Source organism: Hippopotamus amphibius, chromosome 11 (genome assembly GCF_030028045.1).
Source record: "Hippopotamus amphibius kiboko isolate mHipAmp2 chromosome 11, mHipAmp2.hap2, whole genome shotgun sequence".
NCBI classification, from domain to species: domain Eukaryota; kingdom Metazoa; phylum Chordata; class Mammalia; order Artiodactyla; family Hippopotamidae; genus Hippopotamus; species Hippopotamus amphibius.
In genome coordinates this window covers 48,946,683-48,969,221 of record NC_080196.1, presented here as the reverse complement: position 1 = coordinate 48,969,221, position 22,539 = coordinate 48,946,683, and the positions used below count along the sequence as shown (strand labels likewise).

Below are 22,539 nucleotides of genomic sequence, written 5' to 3'. Positions count from 1 at the left end.
TTCAGATGGATCCCTTCAGTTTGCATGGAAGCCCCGTGAGTGCTATAGCCAGGCCTGCATTTGAGTTCTAGTTCTGCCTCTTTCTTGTTCAAAGGCCTCTTTGGCAAGTCAGCAAGTCTCTTCATCTATATGATGATGGCACATTTTAATTGTCACAAACCATTCTGAGCTTCTGACATGAGTATCTAAATGCCTGTGGGACATCTCAAGTGTCTCAAAGACAATTTTTTTTTCAAAACTAGACTCATCTTTTTTCTCCATGTTACTTAATACTCTGTTTCCTATTTCAGTGCATAATGCTATTACCTACAATTAACCTAGTTATACATCAAAAACCCTTGGCATCCTCTCCATTTTGCTCAGTAGATCTAAGCAATCATCAAGCTTTGTCTTTTCTTCCTTAAAAAGTGTCTACCTCATCCATCTCTTTCTAGCCCCATTAATCCTATTCCATGGCAAGCCATTATCATCTTGGCTCACAGCACTTAGCTACCTTATCGCTTGTGTTTCTCCATAATTTTGAGCATATATACATATATATGTATGTATATATGAATATATATGCCATAATGTGTATATGTTCTATTATACATACACATATGAGTATGTGTGTATATACGTGTGTGTGTGTGTACACATTCCCTACTCTTCTCCACCTTCTTGAGAGGAGGATTTGTCCAAGTACAATTGATTAGGCCTGTTCAGTTGCTCTTGTAGCACACTCAAGATCAACTCTAAATTTTTTAGCAAGGAATTCCACACAAGGCCTAACATGGTCTGACCCTTGACTTCATTTTAAACAATTGAAGTTGATGACTTTGGTGATATCTAAAGTACAAGTATTCTATGTTGTTTATTGAGAAAAATTCTTGGGTTTCAAAATGCAAGTAAGGTTGTTGCTAAAGTTGACTTTAAAATCATTTTCTCAAAAGGAAGCTCATCATATTTTTGCATAGAAATGGACCAATTAGGAGAAGGAACCAGTAGAAAAAAGTCAGTTTAAGGTTTCAAGTACAAAAGACCCAAACTTTAGATACCTGTTAAATTTTGGCAAATGAGTGCTTTCACTTTGCTTATTATATTGAGAAAAAGCTTACATTTTGCCTATCAATGAGTAAATGTTTATGGATTAGATTTTTGATCACTCACTATTTTGGTTCATCTTAAGAATGATGATGATTTCTAGTAGTGTTGCCACAAGCCAGAGATGGGTTGGGTCTTTGGGACTTTTGAAGTCCTTCTCTTGGCTACTGGAGAACTTGTGCTAAATACAAAAATTTTCCTCAGAAGACGTGAGATCCATTTTAATCTTTGAAGAAATTCTTAGGTGAAGTCCCTGAGTGGCTTTTGAAAGTATGTATTTCCAATTGGCTATCTGGACCATGAAGAAAATAAAAACTATCTCCAAAGTCCAAACTTGACATAAACAACAAATACAAGTGTTTAAAATATGGTAAATATTGAAACTATTAATGGGTAAATTCAGAAAGACAGTTTATAAATATATGAATAATCTATAATGAGGAACATCATAGAAAATTTTGAGAAAAAATTCTGAAATACATCTGTGGCCCATCTAGTTCATGCTTCATATTTCTCTGTTAACCTAAATTCAGTACAATGGAATGTGTGTCTGTGGCCATGGCTGGGTTTTATAATATGAGAATTAAATCCTTTTCCAGTTTCTTTTTTCAGTCTAGATATGGAAATCCTGGGCCATTTTTCTTAACCTTACTGTATTTTTATACACACCCTTGTTTAGTACCCCGAAACTTACTTCATGTTTATACCTCATTTCCAAATTACAGAGTGGGTTTACAATTTTGTCTTCTGTGACTAAGATTAAGTTATTTGAATTACTGCTATTTCTTACTGTGAGTTCTGAGAGGGCTTAAAAAATGCCCAACAAACTTAAGGCTATGCCAAGACATCATTCCAAGAGGTTTAAACTGCAATGAGTGTTTTTTATAAGCTTGCATGTCCTGAGATGAGGCCACCACGATTTGAAATGCTAGGAAGACTCAGACTGTAATTTAAATATGCTGTGATTAGTGTAACACTCCTCTCCTTGGTGGTGGTGCTATTTATTTTTATTTTTTTAATTTTTATTTTTTTAAGTTTATATTGGAGTATAGTTCATTTACAATGTTGTGTTAGTTTCTGGTGTAGAGCAAAGTGATTCAGTTATGCATATACAAATAGCTATTCTTTTTCAAATTCTTTTCCCATTTAGGTTGTTATATAATACTGAGCAGAGTTCCCTTTGCTGTACAGTAGGTCTTTATTGGTTATCCATTTTAAATACAGCAGTGGGTACATGTCAATCCAAACTCCTAACTATCCCTACCCCCTACCCATCCCCCCAGTAACCATAAATTCATTCTCTAAGTCTGTGAGTCTGTTTCTGTTTTGTAAATAAGTTCATTTGCATCATTTCTTTTTTAGATTCTGCATATAAATGATATCATACGATATTTCTCTTTCTCTGTCTGACTTAATTCACTTAGTATGATAATCTTTAGGTCCATCCATGTTAATGCAAATGGCATTATTTCAGTGTTTTTAATGGCTGAGTAATATTCCATTGTATATATTTACCACATCTTCTTTATCTGTTCATCTGTCGATGGATATTTAAGTTGCTTCCATGTCTCCGTAATGAACATTCCAGTACATGTATCCTTTTGGACCATGTTTTTCTCCGGATACATGCCCAGGATTGGGGTTGCAGGGTCATATGGTAGCTCTACTTTTAGTTTCTTAAGGAACCTCCACACCAATTTACATTCCCACCAACAGTGCAGGAGGGTTCCCTTCTCTCTACACCCTCTCCAGCATTTATTGTTTGTAGACTTTTTGGTGATGGCCATCCTGACATGTGTGATTGTAATACCTCATTGTAGTTTTGATTTGCATTTCTTTAATAATTAGTGATGTGGAACATCTTTTCATGTTCCTCTTGGCCATCTGTATGTCTTCTTTGGAGAAATGTCTATTTAGGTCTTCTGCCCATTTTTTGATTGGGTTGTTTGTTTCTTATGATATTAAGTCACATGAACTGTTTGTAAATTTTGGAGACTAATCCCTTGTCAGTCACATCATTTGCAAATATTTTCTCCCATTCTGTGAATTCTTTTTTCATTTTGTTTATGGTTTCCTTTGCTGTGCAAAATCTTTTGAGTTTAATTAGGTTCCATGTGTTGTTTTTTTTTTTTTATTTCCATTACTCTGGAAGATGATTGAAAAAGATATTGCTGTGATTTATGTCAAATAGTGTTCTGCCTATATTTTCCTCTAAGAGTTTTGTAGTATCTGATCTCACATTTAGGTCTTTAATCCATTTTGAGTTTATTTTTGTATATGATGTTAAAGAATGTTCTAATTTCATTCTTTTACATTTAAAAGACTGGATAGTTTTCCCAGCACCATTTATTAAAGATACTCTTTCCTCCATTGTATAATCTTCCCTCCTTTGTCATAGATTAATTGACCATAGGTGCATGGGTTTATTTTTGGGCTTTCTGTCCTGTTCCGTTGATCTATATTTCTATTTTTGTGCCAGTACCATCCTATTTTGATAACTATAGCTTTGTAGTAAAGTCTGAAGTCAGGGAGCCTTTTCCTCCAGCTCCATTTTTCTTTGTCAAGATTGCTTTAGCTATTCGGGGTTTTTATGTCTCCATACATTTTAAGATATTTTTGTTCTATTTTTGTGAAAAATGCCATTGGTAATTTGATAGGGATTGCATTGCATCTGTAATTGCCTTTGGTAGTATACTCATTTTGACAGTATTGATTCTTCCAATCCAAGAACATAATATATTTTCCCATCAGTTTGTGTCTTCTTCGAGTTCTTTCATCAGCATCTTATAGTTTTTGGAGTATGGGACTTTTGTCTCCTTAAGCATGTTTGTTCTTAGGTATTTTATTCTATTTGATGTGATGGTAAATAAGATTGTTTCTTGAATTTCTCTTTCTGATCTTTCTTATAAAAATGCAACATATTTCTGTGTATTAATTTTATATCCTGCAACTTTACCAAATTCATTGATGAGCTCTAGTAGTTTTCTGGTAGCATCTTTAAGATTTTGTGTGTATAGTATCATGTCATCTGCAAACAGGGACAGTTTTACTTATTCTTTTTCCAATTTGGATTCTCTTTCTTTTTCTTTTCTGATTGCCAGGGCTAGGACTTCCAAATCTATGTTGAATAAAAGTGGCAAGAGTGAACATCCTTGTCTTGTTCCTGATCTTAGAGGAAATGCTTTCAGCTTTTTAACCAGTGAGTATGATGTTACCGGTAGTTTGTCATATATGGCCTTTATTATGTTGAGGCATGTTCCCTCTATGCCCACTTTCGAGAGAGTTTTTATCACACGTGGGTGTTGAATTTTTTCAAAAGCTTTTTCTTCACATATTGAGATGATTATGTGGTTTTTAATCTTCAATTTGTTGATGTGGTGATCACACTGATTGATTTGTGGATATTGAAAAATCCTTGCATCCCTGGGATAAATCCCACTTGATCATGGTGTATATGATCCTTTTAATGTATTGTTAGATTTGGATTGCTAGTATCCTGTTGAGGATTTTTGTGTGTATGTTCATCAGTGATATTGGCCTGTAATTTTCTTTTTTTGTGTGGTATCTTTGTCTGGCTTTGGTATCAGGGTAATGGTGGACTCATAGAATGATTTTGGGAGTTTTCCTTCCTCTGCAATTTTTTGGAACAGTTTCAGAAGGATAGGTGTTAACACTTCTCTAAATGTTTGATAGAATTTACCTGTAAAGATGGTCCCAGACTTTGGTTTGTTGGGAGTTTTTAAATCACAGTTTCAATTTCAGTACTTGTGATTGGTCTGTTCAGATTTTCTATTTCTTCCTGATTCAGTCTTGGGAGATTGTACCTTTCTAAGAATTTGTCCATTTCTTCCAGGTTGTCCTTTTTATTGGCATGCAATAGCTTTTAGTTGTCTCTTATAATCCTTTGTATATCTGTGGTGTCAGCAGTAACTTCTCCTTTTTCTTCTCTAATTTTGTTGATTTGAGTCCTCTTCCTTTTTTCCTTGATGAGTCTGGCTAAAAGTTTATTAATTTTGTTTATCTTTTCAACTAACCAGCTTTTAGTATCATTGACCTGGGCTTCCCTAGCAGCACAGTGGTTAAGAATCTGACTGCCCTTTTGTAAGAAAGGGTGAGCTCACGTCCTTCTACTTCAACCATATTGAGCTAATCAGCTGGTCCTATTTATTTTTAAACTGTTTAGTCTGTTTTATCCCCTACCCTACACATTTTACATATTATCATATTTAATAATAACTTGACTCTATTTGTAGTATTGCATTTCTAATTATCATCCCTCAACTATCATCCCTTACAAATTGCATATGTAGTTGAAATTTTAGCTTTTATTTTATACTTGACTCTGCTGTACAATATCTTGCTGTTGTAGACAAATAAAGGTAAGTTCTCAATGTTTTAAATTAAGTGTGTAACTTTCTTATTACTTTGGAGTAAAGATCTCATCTAAATAAAAAGGAAATAAATAAGCCAGTTAGAAAAAGGATTTCCAAAATGGATGGTAGGGAAAAAAAATGGTGAAAGGTAATTCGACACAATGTAGAAGCTTCTCTGACTTGAGCCAAAATAATACTTCTATTACTGTTGAATAAAATTCTGAATCGATCAAAATCCTGCAGAAATCAGTCATAGACCTTTTCTTTTGAAATGTACATAAGGGCTTTATGAGAAATAATGGGAGGAAGAATAAGACTGATGATGTAAAATAATATTTTATGATTTTTTTCTCAAAGAAATCCAATAGTATCTTTAATTCTGCGAAGACAGTGGGCTTGATGGCATACCTTTGTAGACAGAGACTATACTTGTAGTTTCTGGATTTCCTTACACATGCCACCCTCCAAGCCCCACCCCCACCCATGACATCTGTCATTTCTATACTTGAGAATAGAAATGAGCCATATCGTATTATCACACCAGCTACAAGTTTGGGGAGTTAAAAAAACAAAATCGGACTTTAAACTCAGCAGAATGCTAGCCTTTGTGCTTGACCAGCTCTAGCTCCCTCTGCTACTGCCCCACAAGCCTCTTCCTGCTTTCCCAGGTTGGTGCCCTCGCCTCAGCTTCTGTGTGACAACAATTTTGGCCACCTTTGTCCCTGGTTACTGCAGGGTAGCCTTTAAACTTTGGAATTTCCTGGAGTAATTGGAGTGTCTTGGTTGTGCATTGTGGTCTCCTCTGACCACACCTGATAGTTTATGCTAATGAGATGGCTCAGGATGGGGGCTGGTCATGCCAGAAAGACCAACTATGAGATTAGAGGGTTTGGGCTTTGCCCATGTGATACCAGCCCACCATGAGGGGGAGAGGAGGCTGGAGATGAGATGATATAATCAATTATGCCTACATAATAAAACCATGATAAAAACTCTGTGCGCTGAGGTTTACATGAGCTTCCCTGGTTGGCAATACTTTGCATGTTGCTACATGTCAGTGTTGCCAGGAGGATAACACTGCCCTGGAGATTTTGAAAGCTTCATATTTGGGACCCTTCCAGACCTTGTCCTATGTGTCTCTCCCTTTTCTGCTTTTGCTTTCTATCCTATTGCTATAATAAAGTTAACTGTAAGTATATCACTTTTCTTTGTTCTATGAGTTATTCTGGCAAATTGTTAAACCTAAGAAGGTAGTAGGACCTCCAAATTTGTAGCCAGCTGATCAGAAGTAAGGGTGACCTGGGGTAACCCAAACTGTGTCTGTGTGTAAAGTGAGAGCACTTTTGTGGAGAACTGTGCCCTCAACTGGCGAAGTTTGGCCTGACTCTGGGTACCCTCTCTAGTCTCTTTGTTTGCTCTCCCTGGTCTTCTCAGCAACCTGAATCTTAGCTCTTTGCCCATGACTGGACCTATCCTTGCTAGAACTTCCAAACACTGAAAGCCTTCTGAGTATCTGTCAGTCCCGAGAGGCTGAGAGGGCTGCTCCTGAAATCTTCCTGGACAATGACCAGACTCCAGACAGACTGACCTGAATATTTTAGGGTTTCTTTTTTTCCTTTTTTTCCGTCTTCTTGGCACATCTTACAACTAAGCTATATGTCTGAGAAGGTACCAGTATAGTTAAGTAATTTGTTCAAAACAAAAAGACATGAATTATTAGTCATCAATAATTATAATTACATTTTCAACTGGCATAATTTTTCAGTAATTCATATATATCAGTTCCCATTGAGTCATTCAATAAATTATGACATATTTGATAAATGAAGTGTATCACATTTATTTCACAAGGTATATGAGTTTTTTTTAATCCATGTCCTCTTTTTTTTTTAAATTTTTTAAAGATTTTTTTTCATGTGGACCATTTTTTAAAGTCTTTATTGAATTTGTTATAATATTGCCTGTTTCATGTTTTGATTTTTACCCATAAGGCATGCGGGACCTTAGCTCCCCAACCAGGGATCAAACCTGCACTCCCTGCATTAGAAAGCAAAGTCTTAACCACTGGACCATCAGGGAAGTCCCCTTGCCCTCCTTTAATATACCTAAAATCTCCCCAAACTCTGGAAATTCTGCAAAGATCCACTAATGTGGCATAGCTCCTGGATGTTTATTTTCCTAGTTGGTGTGTTTCTATGTTGGCAAGAAAGTGTTCCCCCAGCTTTTAATTTTGTACTCTGTACTTTGTGTTTTAAAAACAATTCTTTTTTTGCACATTCTAAATACAAATCTATATCACACTGAACATATTTTTTGTACATGATCAGTTCACTCAAAGATTGTGACAATAAATCACTCAACTTGACCCTCCCCTTCAGTTAAAATGATTGTACTATTAACTCAGCAGAAAATTAAGTGATAAAATAACTTTCCTATGACTTGTTTTATTGGCTCAATCAGAGAGTTGTTAAATGCATGTGGATTATAATTTTTTGTGGACTTTTGATTGGGTGAATATTAGGCAAAATCAAGTTTGATATTTAACTGTTTAAACACACTTGTTCAAAAAGGGACTAAATTTGTTCAAAAAGGGACTAAATTTTATTTTCCATTATTTAAACTTATAGTTTTTTTTAAATGAATTAAAAATGCCTGATTCTATAACACAATGCTTACTTATAAAATGCCCAGTGTTCTAAAAGTAGCCTGTACGTAACTTGTATATTGCCTTCAAGAATGCAGATGGCTGGCACAGGTTTTCATATTAAGACTGTGGGCCACTTATCCGCATGCTGCTATGAATCTATCTAAAACTTATTCTCAACCTCAGCATCCAGGAAGACCACCCAGGAACCTATTAACTGATGCCTGGTTCTCATCTTCAAAGATTATGATAGAGCTGAACTGGGATGGTAACTGGACACTGGTATTTTTTCAAAATTCACCAGGTGATTCTAAAATATATAATTAAGGTTAAGAATCTCTGATCTAAAATATTGAAATGCAGGTTCCAGTGTTACCTAAAATCGTTGAATTCAGGAGTGCTCTACTCAAAACAGAATTGAAACCACTGTAAATACATCTCAGTTAAAATGAGCAATGCAAACAGAGAAGTAGTGGTGACCTGCTCATTTTGGCTGTATCTGGCCAAGGCAACATAGTCTGCATTTATTACCAAAACTAGCTGGATTAGATATCCATTTCATTGCAACCTCTGAAATAGTCAGGAATAGAAAATTAGCTTCTCCTTAAGGTGATTTTACAACTGGTTTTAAAATACTTTAGAAGCACAATATCTGTAGTTCTTCTTTAGTTAAAAATAAAGTTTAAAAGTCTAAAATCTGAAAGTTAAATTGGAGAAATCACAGTGATATTTTTCTCAATGTTTCTCAATAACAACTTTGATATTGATAAATCCTACAATAAATACTTTGTATATATTAGTTGTAAAAAATGACTGATAAATTCTGGCCCATATTAAGAAAATTCATCTTCATTTGTAAAATCAATTTCCTCAAATTTCTATTTCTATTTACTATTGCAGATGAACAGTGTTTGCTCTTGAATAACATGGTGGCATGATTTCCAGGTAGCTTCATTTTCCTTTTCTGTTTTCACAGTTTAATCAAAGCAGGGCTTATTTTCACACGGGGATAATAATCATTACAGCTCCTCAACAGAAAATGAATGTGTTTGTGTTCTGCAACCAATTTGAAGTGAGGCACTCAACTGCCCTAGAATAGGGCACAAAAATTCTTTTTGCTTTCATTCATTTCAAGACAGTGTATTAATATTACCCTCCTTGATTCCACACAGCTGTCATCTAAAATGCCACTACAGAATAGATTAATAATCAGCTCTTCAGTTCATACACTAAATACATTTTAATAAACAGCTCTCTTCTCTGAGAAGAGAATATTACTGTCCGTTCTTAGCTATCAATCTCGGATTAGAGGGTGTTTCTTATGTGAAGTATTGCTAGGACACGCTGATCTATGCACTGTTTTTAAAATGCACCCTTATTGAATTATGAGCTATTCAGACTTACCCAAAACAAGCATAATGACTCTGATAAATTAGGAAATATTTTAAAACTGCAAATACTGAGTTGAGATTTCTGTCAGTCAAATATTCATGTTCCAAAAATAAGTTTAAGTTATCAGAAATTTAATATTTAAATATTTTATAATAATTTAACATCAAAGAAATGTTTAATAATCATTAATATGTTAAATAATATAAGTAGATTATTATATGTTATATTTTATATATTAAATAAATATAATTGTATCATATTTCATACTAACATTTATTTAAAATATTTAATTTAAAAATTTTTTATTTACATCATTGTAAGAAAATAGTTTAATATTCAATATTAAATTGTACAAAAATACCTTGAATAATTTAATTGCAATGAAGCCCAAAAGGATACATGATATTCACAGAAGTCAGTGTCTGTTACTTCAACATGAATTATGAGCCCAAAAGAGACAAATACAATTTCAACCTGGTGATACATGAAAGATGATATGTAAAGATTCAGAGTGAAGTGTCACAATGAATGACTGGATTTTTACTTCTACTGGTTTATTTCAAACTATATTTGAAGGAATCCTGAATGAGAGATTCCATCCATGAGTCATTTGAATGTAGGACCCAGTAGTCCTGGAGTGCGTTCCCTGTTCCTCTCCCACAGCTCCTTCCTCAAGCCTGAGCAGAAGAGGAGGGTCTGGGCCAGCTGATTGTGAGCTTCCTCACATGCTGTCCAAGTCTGGGTGTTGCCAGGAAACTGAGAATTGGAGCTGTTTATCTTATAAAAATACAGATCTGTGTCCATGTTACAACCAAAATGTAACAAACAGGAATTAGTAATTCAAAATGTAAGTGAATAAGCAAAGATGCAAGAGTTACATTTTGGAGTAGATGTTATGAATTTAAATGATGGTACACAGTTCATTAAAGATAAGCTATAGGTGGATACTTGTTAACATGTGAGGTATGGAAAAGTAATGAAAAACATCAATCTATAACTGACATGAGTGGGTCCTCAAATCACTGCTCCACAGGCATGTTTGTGTGTTATCATCTACCCATTTGGACATGACAGGATGAGCAACTTATGTATGGAGCAAGAAGCCTGAACTTAAAGTTGCCTTTACATAATCACCTAATACCAGAATCTGAGGGCACATAATGCATGTTAATTTAATTAGGCTTCAAGGTTATGAGGCTGCACTCTTACTATTTCCAGACATTTGACTTTGTCCTTTTTCTATTGTCTGTGTAGGATATGGGAATATGAACACTCCCCAGATTTAAATCTCATGACTATATGGAATGACATGCAAGAAGTTTCTTTATTCCCTGGTAATACACAAGGAATATCACTTTTCAAATCTACATATTTATGGTTAATTATAATGGCAAACATGAAAATATGTTAAATTCTGCATTTTGTCAAGGTATTATCCTACTGATTAAGAACTGAAAAAAATTTTAATTTTATGATGGGAAAATCCTACAGGAATTTTTATAAAGCAGTCTATATTGTGTTTTCTTTTTAAATAAGATGTGTATCATGATGATTTTAAAATTGGTAAAATATATAACCAAGTTATACATAGGAGTGTAATTTAAATTTCCTTTTTTTTAAACTACATTTTCTTCAGTGTATGTGTATTATTTTTAAAGCAAGAAAAAAAGAACTTATTTGTAGGTTAATCCTACCTATGTGTCTACTTAGAATTTTTATGTGTGTGGCAAAAAAAAATTCTAAAAATGTATAATTAATTTTACATGTGCATCGTTTAAAATATAGGCACTTTTGTTCAGAGTTCCCTACTGCATTCTGTGGCCCGTGTAGCAGAGATGAGTCACAGTGAGCAGAGAGGATTATGGGGTGATGGGAGAGGCCCTGACTTGTTAGCAGCCTCCTTCCTCAATGGGCTGCACCATGAAAAATGATTACAATGTGTGGGTTAGATTTATTTGCCTCTGTCCCTGAAATGTCATCTCCTGACCCCAACAAAATAAGTAAATAAATTCTGTCCTGAATAATTACCCTTCTGGCATGAAAAATCAAGAAGCACTTCCCAAATCAGAAGGCATAGAGGGTTGACATAACAACATTTACAAACAAAGAATGAAACCATCCTAAATGTGAAGTGTATTCTTGAACTAATGCTTGCTGAATGATGTCAGACAATGGCAACAGATCCTGGTGGCCAAAGAAAAAGTCAGAGCCCTAAAGAGAAGTCTACATTTAGGCATAAATGTGTCTAATTTTTCAACATTAAAAATATGACCGATTTGGTTAAAATTTTAGGTAATAAAAGTTATTATGTAAAAATTCCTGCACAATATATTTCTTACTCTGTCCAGTCAAATCACTTTCCACCTTTTTCCTCATTATTTTATTATAAAGATTGGTCAACTACTTTCCGTGTGCAGAGAATTGCTTGTTGGTAAATTTTAATTTAACCCAGAATGAAATCTAGTGCTTAGGAGCAGGTGTGACTTATAAAGTGATAGAGGCTGTTTTTCTCTAGACTTGGCAGCAGCAGAAGAGCTAAATAACCAGGAAAGAACAGAATAGGTTACAGAGGTGACCTGCTCCTCTGACCATGGCTCCTACATCCCCATCAGAAGATCTGAGAGGTAATAGTTTGTACTCACACATTTTCCCCTATTGCCTTAATTACATGGTATTAATATTTTAAATATAAATAATTGAGAATGAGATGGCCTACATGGGAAAAGAATCTTGAAAGAGTGGGTATATGTATATGTAGGAGGGTGAGTCAAAAATTATCTGCACTCTGGCTGTAGAATTTATTTTAATTAACATTTAGAAAAGGCAAATACATCATTTTTTGACATAATTTCCTTGCTTTTCAGTACACTTTGTCCATCTGTCAACTAGCTTTCATATTCCCTCATTAAAAAATGTTTCAGGCTGAGCTGTGAGCCACAAATGCACTGCTGTCTTCACTTCTTCATCAGAAGTGACTCTGGCTCCTTCTTGATGGCTACCACTGTGCAACCTTCCTTGAACTTCTCTATCCATTCACACACACTTCTTCGCAACAAAACACTTTCTCCACACTGCGCACAAAGTCTTCGATAAATAACAGCAGCAAGTACACCCCTGGACCACAAAAAATGAACCACTGTAAGCTGCTCTTCTTTCCTGCAAATCACAAGTGGGGCATCCATTTTTGCTCGCATCACAGTTACAAATTAACTGATGTAACACGTTCACACCTGCAAAGCAGTGACTGGAGAGACAGTAGCCTTGAATGCAAAGTGCTGATAAAACAGTGCAGTCAACAGATGAACTGGAGCTGGATAATTTTTGACTCACCCTCATATAACTGATTCACTTTACTGTACACCTGAAGCTAACACAATATTGTAAATTAACTATGCTCCAATAAAAACTAAAAAGAAAAACAAGAAAGACTAAAGAAATATGACAACTAAATGCAATGTGGTACTCTGGATTGGACCCTGGGACAGAAAGAAAATATTGATGGAAAAAGTGGTAAAATCTACATAAACTCTGGAATTTAGTTAAAAAAAAATCTCATATCTTATTACCAACTATGCAGTCAGATATTATCAAATTCATCCCTGCCATTGATTTCAGTGCATATAATTCTATAAAGTTTGTAGGTAATTTTCCCTCAAATTTATGTGTCATGTGTAAAAAACCAATGACTGTATTTTGCAAATAAATTTCCATTAAAAAAAGATTTGTAAATAATAACGTCTTCTCATTAGAATGTAAGCTTTAAGAGATTGTTCACTGCACCATCTCCAGGATTGAGAAAAATGGCTTACATGTGTTAGCCATTCAATAAATATTTGTTACATGAGTAGTGTTCTCTGACCTTCTACTGCATCACATGGTTTACAGTCTGGCACAACTTTTACATGTAGGAATACATTTCTCAATAGTAGACAGTAGGAACCGGGGCAGGGGGGCAATATCTATCGTGTACACCATCATATTCCTGGAGCCTGACAATACCTTTGTGCACAAAGGACAGATGTGCATTATCATTATGAAATGGAGATTAAAATACTTAAAATTTCAATATATTACACACAAACAAATAAGAAAATATATGTAAGCACTCAGCTTATGGATAGCAGTCATTGTGGTAGTGGCTTATTTTTATGCTCCTACTTTGAAATCTGCCTCATGATAGTAACCAGAGAAGTGAGTTGACTTGGTGCCTTTGGTTCCAAGGAGGGTACACATCTTCCTTTTTTCCCAGCTTCTGGACCTTTCCTTCCCTGTCCTGATGGAGCGTTACACCTTTATCACATGGAGCCCCAAATACAGGCAATGTTCATCATTTCCTTTACTGCTCCTCATAAAGAGGAACAGAGTGGCCTTGGTATTATTTTAATAAAAATCCAGGACTTGGAACATTTAAATGAGTGTTATTTTTCAAGGCAGTCAACTGGGGGTGCTCATATATTTTCAGCGACCAGAAACTACACTTCTAAAGCGATGTACTGTATTGCTGTATTGTAGGCACTCAACAAATCTTACTGAACTGAAGGACAATTAACTTTATGTGGTTTTGAAATTAAACAATGTCATTTTGAAATTAACTTTGTAGACTGATATGCTTATTGACTATTAATTCTTTTGAGTCAGTCATTATTTGGCACTTTCAGGAACCATATATGCTAAAAAAATAACTTGAAAGCTATAGTTTCTGTCCTTAAAAGTTTTAAAATCTTTTAGCTGTGTATTATTTTAATGATCTTTGGGATAGCAGAAAGACACAGCATTGCTGTCACGTCAGTGAGTCAGACAATGGACAGAGTGAAACATATAATAAAGACACTATTCAGAATGTTCACTGTTGCTGTTGAAAATTATCTATGATTGTGATTAATTGCTTTTGAAATTTTGATCAAACGTGACCTGTCCAATTGCTAGCACTGGCTTTCTACATCAAATCTCACCCTGGAATTCCAAAAATCAATATAGTCTGGACTTGGGTAAAAACTGGGGTGAGAAAGAAGTAGTTTCTGAGTTGTCAGTGACTGATGAGTGTTCTGATTTCATAGTGTTAGTAAAGAAAAGTTCTTACCGTAGCTGTCATAGGCATCCTCACTTACTCCATGACCGTAGTCATAGTATTCAGGCATGCTGCAATAGATTTAGACAGTGATCAATGTTACTGTATTCAGGAAGAATCGACCCAAAAACTCATAGGGAATTTGAAAGCAAAATGTGTGCTAAGGTAATATCCCAAGAGTCTCTAGGCATAAAACACATATTTGAACATAAATAATAATATAATTCAAATAAGAATATTCAGTAAGAATAATACAGGTTATTGATAAAGAGTGCTATGATTTTCTCACCTCACCTCAGTACTTCTTTATCTCTATCCTCCAATTACATAATTTGAATGTCCTCTAAAGCATAAGTGTGATAGTTCAAGAGGAGAGTTATAAGAGGTCTATTTCCAAGAAAAAGTACTACATAAGATGACAATCGGGTCAGTTGTGTGTGGCTTTTAATGCAGTTACCTTAAGAAACATACATCAATTTTATCTTCACTTCCAGACACTGAAATTATATTTATACTTCCCTCCAACTCTTCCACAGTATGTCCATAGGCTTCTCAAATATATAAGGTATTTCTTCTCACTTAATATTTTGCTAGATACTTAACCTAATGTATCCATCATGATTTTTTTTTACTGTCCACAGTATTTTTTAATCATTTATTTATCAAGAGAAACTATTCCTTAGCCCAGATATTCATAGTTCATAGTTTCATAGCTCAGGAACACAGGTAAGTGACAAACTTCCATGGAACTCAACCCAAAGAAATTCTTTATATTCCAAAATCACTTTTCACTCTGAAAGATACCAGCCTTCCTCATCACCTCAAAACCTTTCATGGAATCATAATTTCTGTAGAACTCTGTATATGCCTTCTTTCTTGGTTCAGCCACAGCAAACTTATACAAAGTTGCAACTCCCAGGGAGACAATGAATGCTCCAACAATATGAAATCCCAGACTCTTGGCCAGAAGGCCACGCATCTGAGGTTTTGTCAAAGAACTGGAAGCCATGGTAGTTTTTCTCCTTGACAGCTCAACAACGACATCCTTCCAGACAGATGGAGAAATGGACCCCAAGTCATGATTTTTAAAAACACTATTCAAAATGTGGAAATTATTTTAATTTAGCTTAGAATTTGGATAATTAATGCATATTTTTACTTAGAGATCTACAAATATTTGTGATACACTGTATTTTTGACTCAACCTCCTTCATTTAAAGTTCTCTGCCTGAATCTTAATTTATAACTTTCTATATTTATATATATATTTACATATATAATTTGTATATATAAATTTATAAATTATATTAAGATTACTAATTCCTTATAAGTATATAAAAGTGTGGCAAGAAAATGGCTTAATATCAATTACCAAATGGCATAAGGGCTGAGGGTGGGTGATAAATGCCAAAGGGTTAGGTTGGAAAGAAGATAGAAAGGGCTAAAATTATTTGGTTGCCATTACCCCTCAAGGCAATGCCATAGGTATCATTGTATTAAATTCTTGAGATTTCATTGATAGTGAGGAAAGAGAAGCAAAAAAGAAAATAAAAGTCTGTATATTAGAGAGATGGATGGAAATTGGGCCATCTTTATCTTTCTGGGAGGCAACTGATAATGCATTAATTCAATTTTAGTGTAATGTAGTTGGAAAAAAAAAAAGGTAACCTAGTCTCCATTGCCCAGGATAATTATATACAAATTCTTTAAGAAAAATATATGGTAATAAGTTTTTCTCCCCATCCTTCTAAGACTTGAGATTGTAGAAGTCTAAAGTCATTGGCTGCTGGTTGGATGTTTATCTTAGAAATGATGCGACCCAATTGAGAACTTCACATATGTGTAGCAAAGTCCTGAGAGCTGTTATACTGATTTGCGGGATGATCAAGAAATGGCAGTCATGAGAATGTCATTAACAAGCAGCATTCCCATGTATCAGGACAAAGAGAAAATGAGGGCACTGAGAGCAGCGGATCCCTGCCTTCCTCATAATCACTGATTTTTTCCGTGAGTGAGCCTGATTTTGTTTCCCAAAGTGTGTTGTATGAAGACCAGTAGCAACAAACACTAACTAGTGGCACTACTATGTTTCTGAAGGGATTTCAATTTTAATTTTAATTGATGAAGCTAAAGGAGGGAAAAAGAATAGTAGTGAAAGAGACCATGACAAAGAAGCTGAGTTATTATCTACATAAATGCTACATACAGACCAAGAGGGAATTTTAAGTTTCAGAACTCTAAAAGGGGAAAGTGAAACATATAAGACTTTTGTAAAATAATGGATAATGCAAAATAATGGAAGAATAATGGATAATAATCATAAGGGACTCTTCCAGAGTCCACACCTTTGCTTATCCAAATATTACTTCTCATTTCCTCTAGAAGAAAATATTTTACAGGGACAAATGTCTGCACAGTGAGTGAAATACATTCCTCAGTCACCCTTTCAGCTAGATGTGCCCTTGTGGCTGTGTCAGGAATTGGGATGTACACAAAAGTGAGGGTGTCAATCTTGAGGTCATTTCCAAGTGAAGAACAAGCTCCTCATCTTGGACTTGTGTGCAGTCACCTCCTCAGATGGTAGAATGCACTCAAAGTGATGATCTAGCACCTACCATGCAAATAAAGATAATGCCCTCGGAAGTCCTGCACTGCAACATGGGAAGAACTTGTCCCTAAATGATCACATTGGAGCAGACTTACTCTAAATCACTGCCTACCTCAGGGATTATTGTGAGGAAAAAAATAATTTTTTCTCCTTTTTGAGCCACTGATTTTTGAATCTCTGTTACAACAATTTAGTAAAAAATAAAAATAAGTATGTAGAAGTGTAGAACTGACATTAAAATCTCAAAATATGGGCTATTAGCTCACTGGGAGGGTAGAAAGTATAAGGGAAAAAATACTGTAGGATGGAAAGCTGATGACCCTTGTTATGCCATTACCAGTGAAAACCTGAATGGCAGGCTATAAACCTAGATGTATTTCAGCACTATGGGAAAAGCTGGACAAAGGCCAACTGTTGGTAATCCTTGCTGCTTTTAAAAAAAGGTTTAAAGAAGTTATGAGCTCAAATAGGAATGGGCCATTTTTTCCAGATGAAACAAAACTGAATAGAGCTTTGCTAAGGGAAGTTATCTCTGCCTAATTTATGTGTTAGTTCCATAATTTTTTTTTTTAATTATTTTTTTTGGGGGGTACACCAGGTTCAATCATCTGTTTCCATACACACATCCCCGTACTCCCTCCCTTCCCCGACCCCCCCCCTCGAGTCCCCCCCACCCTCCCCGCCCCAGTCCTCTAAGGCATCTTCCATCCTCGAGTTGGACTCCCTTTGTTATACAACTTCCCACTGACTATTTTACAGTAGGTAGTATATATATGTCTGTGCTACTCTCTCGCTTCATCTCAGTTTCCCCTTCACCCCCCGCCACCTCCCATACCTCGAGTTCTCCAGTCCATTCTCTGTATCTGCATCCTTATTCTTGTCACTGAGTTCATCAGTACCATTTTTAGATTCCGTATATGTGAGTTAGCATACAATATTTGTCCTTCTCTTTCTGACTTACTTCACTATGTATGACAGATTGTAGTTCTATCCACCTCATTACATATAGCTCCATCTCATCCCTTTTTAGAGCTGAGTAATATTCCATTGTATATATATGCCACATCTTCTGTATCCATTCATTTGTTGATGGGCATTTCGGTTGCTTCCATGTCCTGGCTATTGTAAAGAGTGCTGCAATAAACATGATGGTACAAGTTTCTTTCGGGATTATGGTTTTCTTTGGGTATATGCCCAGGAGTGGGATTACTGGATCATATGGTAGTTCTATTTGTAGTTTTTTAAGGAACCTCCAAATTGTTTTCCATAGTGGCTGTACCAACTTACAGTCCCACCAACAGTGCAGGAGAGTTCCCTTTTCTCCACACCCTCTCCAACATTTGTGGTTTCCAGACTTTGTGATGATGGCCATTCTGATTGGTGTGAGGTGATACCTCATTGTGGCTTTGACTTGCATTTCTCTGATGATGAGTGATGTTGAGCATCTTTTCATGTGTTTGTTGGCCATCTGTATGTCTTCTTTGGAGAAATGTCTATTTAGGTCTTCTGCCCATTTGTGGATTGGGTTATTTGCTTTTCTGGTATTAAGCTGCATGAGCTGCTTGTATATTTTGGAGGTTAATCCTTTGTCCGTTGTTTCATAGGCAATTATTTTTTCCCATTCTGAGGGTTGCCTTTTAGTCTTGTTTATGGTTTCTTTCGCTGTGCAAAAGCTTTTAAGTTTCATGAGGTCCCATTCGTTTATTCTTGATTTTATTTCCATGATTCTAGGAGGTGGGTCAAAAAGGATGTTGCTTTGATGTATGTCATAGAGTGTTCTGCCTATGTTTTCCTCTAGGAGTTTGATAGTGTCTGGCCTTACATGTAGGTCTTTAATCCATTTGGAGTTTATTTTTGTGTATGGTGTTAGGAAGTGTTCTAATTTCATTCTTTTCCATGTTGCTGTCTAATGTTCCCAGCACCACTTATTGAAGAGGCTGTCTTTTTTCCATTGTATACTCGTGCCTCCTTTGTCAAAGATAAGGGGCCCATATGTGTTTGGGCTTACTTCTGAGTTCTCTATTCTATTCCATTGATCTTCCTTTCTGTTTTTGTGCCAGTACCATACTGTCTTGATCACTATGGCCTTGTAGTATAGTTTGAAGTCAGGAAGCCTGATTCCACCAACTCCATTTTTCCTTCTCAAGATTGCTTTGGCTATTCGGGGTCTTTTGCGTTTCCATACAAATCATAAGATTTCTTGTTCCAGTTCTGTGAAAAATGCCATTGGTAATTTGATCAGGATTGCATTGAATCTGTAAATTGCTTTGGGTAGTACAGACATTTTCACGATGTTGATTCTTCCAATCCAGGAACATGGTATGTCCCTCCATCTGTTTGTGTCGTCTTTGATTTCTTTCATCAATGTCTTAAAGTTTTCTGCATACAGATCTTTTGCCTCCTTAGGCAGGTTTATTCCTAGGTATTTTATTCTTTTTGTTGCAATGGTGAATGGGAGAGTTTCCTTAATTTCTCTTTCTGTTCTTCCGTTGTTAGTGTATAGGAATGCAAGAGATTTCTGTGCATTAATTTTGTATTCTGCTACTTTAATAAACTCATCAATGAGTGCTAGCAGTTTTCTGGTAGAGTCTTTAGGGTTTTCTATATATAATATCATGTCATCTGCAAAGAGTGACAATTTTACTTCTTCTTTTCCAATTTGGATTCCTTTGATTTCATTTTCTTCTCTGATTGCTGTGGCTAAAACTTCCAAAACTATGTTGAATAATAGTGGTGAGAGTGGACACCCTTGTCTTGTACCTGTTCTTAGAGGGAATTCTTCCAGTTTTTCCCCATTGAGAACGATGTTGGCTTTTGGTTTTTCATATATGGCTTTTATTATGTTGAGGTAATTTCCTTCTATGCCCATTTTCTGGAGAGCTTTTATCATAAATGGATGTTGAACTTTGTCAAAAGCATCTTCTGCATCTATTGAAATGATCATATGGTTTTTATCCTTCAATTTGTTGATATGATGTATCACATTGATTGATTTGCGTATATTGAAGAATCCTTGCATCCCAGGGATAAACCCCACTTGATCATGGTGTATGATCTTTTTAATGTGCTGTTGGATTCTGTTAGCTAGTATTTTGTTGAGGATTTTTGCATCTATATTCATCAGTGATATTGGCCTGTAATGTTCTTTTTTTGTGACATCTTTGCCTGGTTTTGGTATCAGGGTGATGGTGGCCTCATAGAATGAGTTTGGGAGTGTTCCGCCTTCTGCAATATTTTGGAAGAGTTTGAGAAGGATAGGTGTTAACTCTTCTCGAAATGTTTGATAGAATTCGCCTGTGTACCCATCTGGTCCTGGGCTTTTGTGTGTTGGGAGATTTTTAATCACTGCCTCAATTTCTGTACTTGTGATTGGTCTGTTCATGGTTTCTATTTCTTCCTGGTTCAGTCTTGGAAGATTGTATTTTTCTAAGAATGTATCCATTTCTTCCAGGTTATCCAATTGATTGGCATATAGTTGCTTGTAGTAGTCTCTCATGATGTTTTGTATTTCTGAGGTGTCCGTTGCGACTTCTCCTTTTTCATTTCTAATTCTGTTGATTTGCATCTTCTCCCTTTTTTTCTTGATGAGTCTGGCTAATGGTTTATCAATTTTGTTAATCTTCTCAAAGAACCAACTTTTAGTTTTATTTATTTTTCTTATGGTTTCTTTCCTTTCTTTTTCATTTATTTCTGCTCTGATCTTTATGATTTCTTTCCTTCTGCTCACTTTGGGGTTTCTTTGTTCTTCTTTCTCTAGTTGTTTTAGGTGTAAGTTTAGGTTCTTTATTCGATCATTTTCTTGTTTCTTAAGGTAGGACTGTATTGCTATAAACTTCCCTCTTAGAACTGCTTTTGCTGCATCCCATAGGTTTTGGGTTATTGTGTTTTCGTTGTCATTTGTTTCTAGATATTTTTTGATTTCCTCTTTGATTTCTTTAGTGATTCCTTGGTTGTTTAAGAGTGAATTGTTTAGCCTCCATGTGTTTGTATTTTTTGCAGTTTTTTTCCTGTAATTGAGATCTAGTCTTATGGCGTTGTGGTCTGAGAAGATGCTTGATATGATTTCAATTTTCTTGAATTTGCTGAGGTTTGATTTGTGACCCAAGATGTGATCTATCCTGGAAAATGTTCCATGTGCACTTGAGAAGAACGTGTAGTCTGTCGTTTTTGGAAGGAATGTCCTATAAATATCAATGAAGTTGAGATGGTCTAATGTGTCATTTAAAGCTTGTGTGTCCTTATTTATTTTCTGTTTGGATGATCTGTCCATTGATGGAAGTGGGGTGTTCAAGTCTCCCACTATTATTGTGTTACTGTCGATGTCCCCTTTTATGGCTGTTAGCATTTGCCTTATGTATTGAGGTGCTCCTATATTGGGGGCATAGATATTTACCATTGTGATATGTTCTTCTTGAATGGATCCCTTGATCATTATGTAGTGTCCTTCCTTGTCTCTTTTAATAGTCTTTCCTTTCAAGTCTAATTTGTCTGATATGAGTATTGCTACTCCAGCTTTCTTTTGACTTCCATTTGCATGGAATATCTTTTTCCATCCCTTCACTTTCAGTCTATATGTATCCCTTGGTCTGTAGTGGGTTTCTTGTAGGCAGCATATAGAAGGGTCTTGTTTTTGTATCCATTCAGCCAGCCTGTGCCTTTTGGTTGGAGCATTTAATCCATTTACATTTAAGGTGATTATTGACATGTGTCTTCCAATTACCATTTTCTTAACTGTTTTGGGTTTGTATTTGTAGGTGTTTTCCTTTTCTTTTGTGTCCTACTTAGAGAAGTTCCTTTAGCACTCGTTGTAAGGCTGGTTTGGTGGTGCTGAATTCTCTTAACTTTTGCTTGTCTGGAAAGCTTTTGATTTCTGTCTCAAATCTGAATGAGATTCTTGCTGGGTAGAGTATTCTTGGCTGTAGGTTTCTCTCTTTCAGGACTTTCAGTATATCCTGCCATTCCCTTCTGGCCTGCAGAGTTTCTGTAGAAACGTCAGCTGTTATCCTTATGGGTTTTCCCTTATTTGTTGTTTGTTGCTTTTCTCTTGCTGCTTTTAATATTTTTTCTTTGTGTTGAATTGTCGTTAGTTTGATTAATATGTGTCTTGGTGTATTTCTCCTTGGATTTATTCTGTATGGGACTCTCTGTGCTTCTTGGACTTGGTTAATTACTTCCTTTCCCATGTTGGGGAAGTTTTCCACTAGAACCTCTTCAAATATTTTCTCAGACCCTTTCTTGTTTTCTTCTTCTCCTGGGATGCCTATAATTCGAATGTTGGTACGTTTAAGGTTATCACTGAGGTCTCTGAGACTGTCTTCTAATCTTATTATTCTTTTTTCTTTTTCCTGCTCTGTGGCAGCTATTTCCCCCA

The 22,539-nt window shown here is 35.6% G+C and overlaps 1 protein-coding gene across 1 annotated transcript in view; it reads right to left on the bottom strand.

The window, feature by feature from the left end:
• The window catches only part of KHDRBS2 (KH RNA binding domain containing, signal transduction associated 2), a 642,723-nt gene that overhangs the window by 7,594 nt on the left and 612,590 nt on the right, over nucleotides 1–22,539 (bottom strand). The window contains exon 8 of the mRNA XM_057699271.1: nucleotides 14,573–14,631. Coding sequence (XP_057555254.1) covers nucleotides 14,573–14,631 — 59 coding nt within the window. The remainder of the gene's footprint in view (nucleotides 1–14,572; nucleotides 14,632–22,539) is intronic.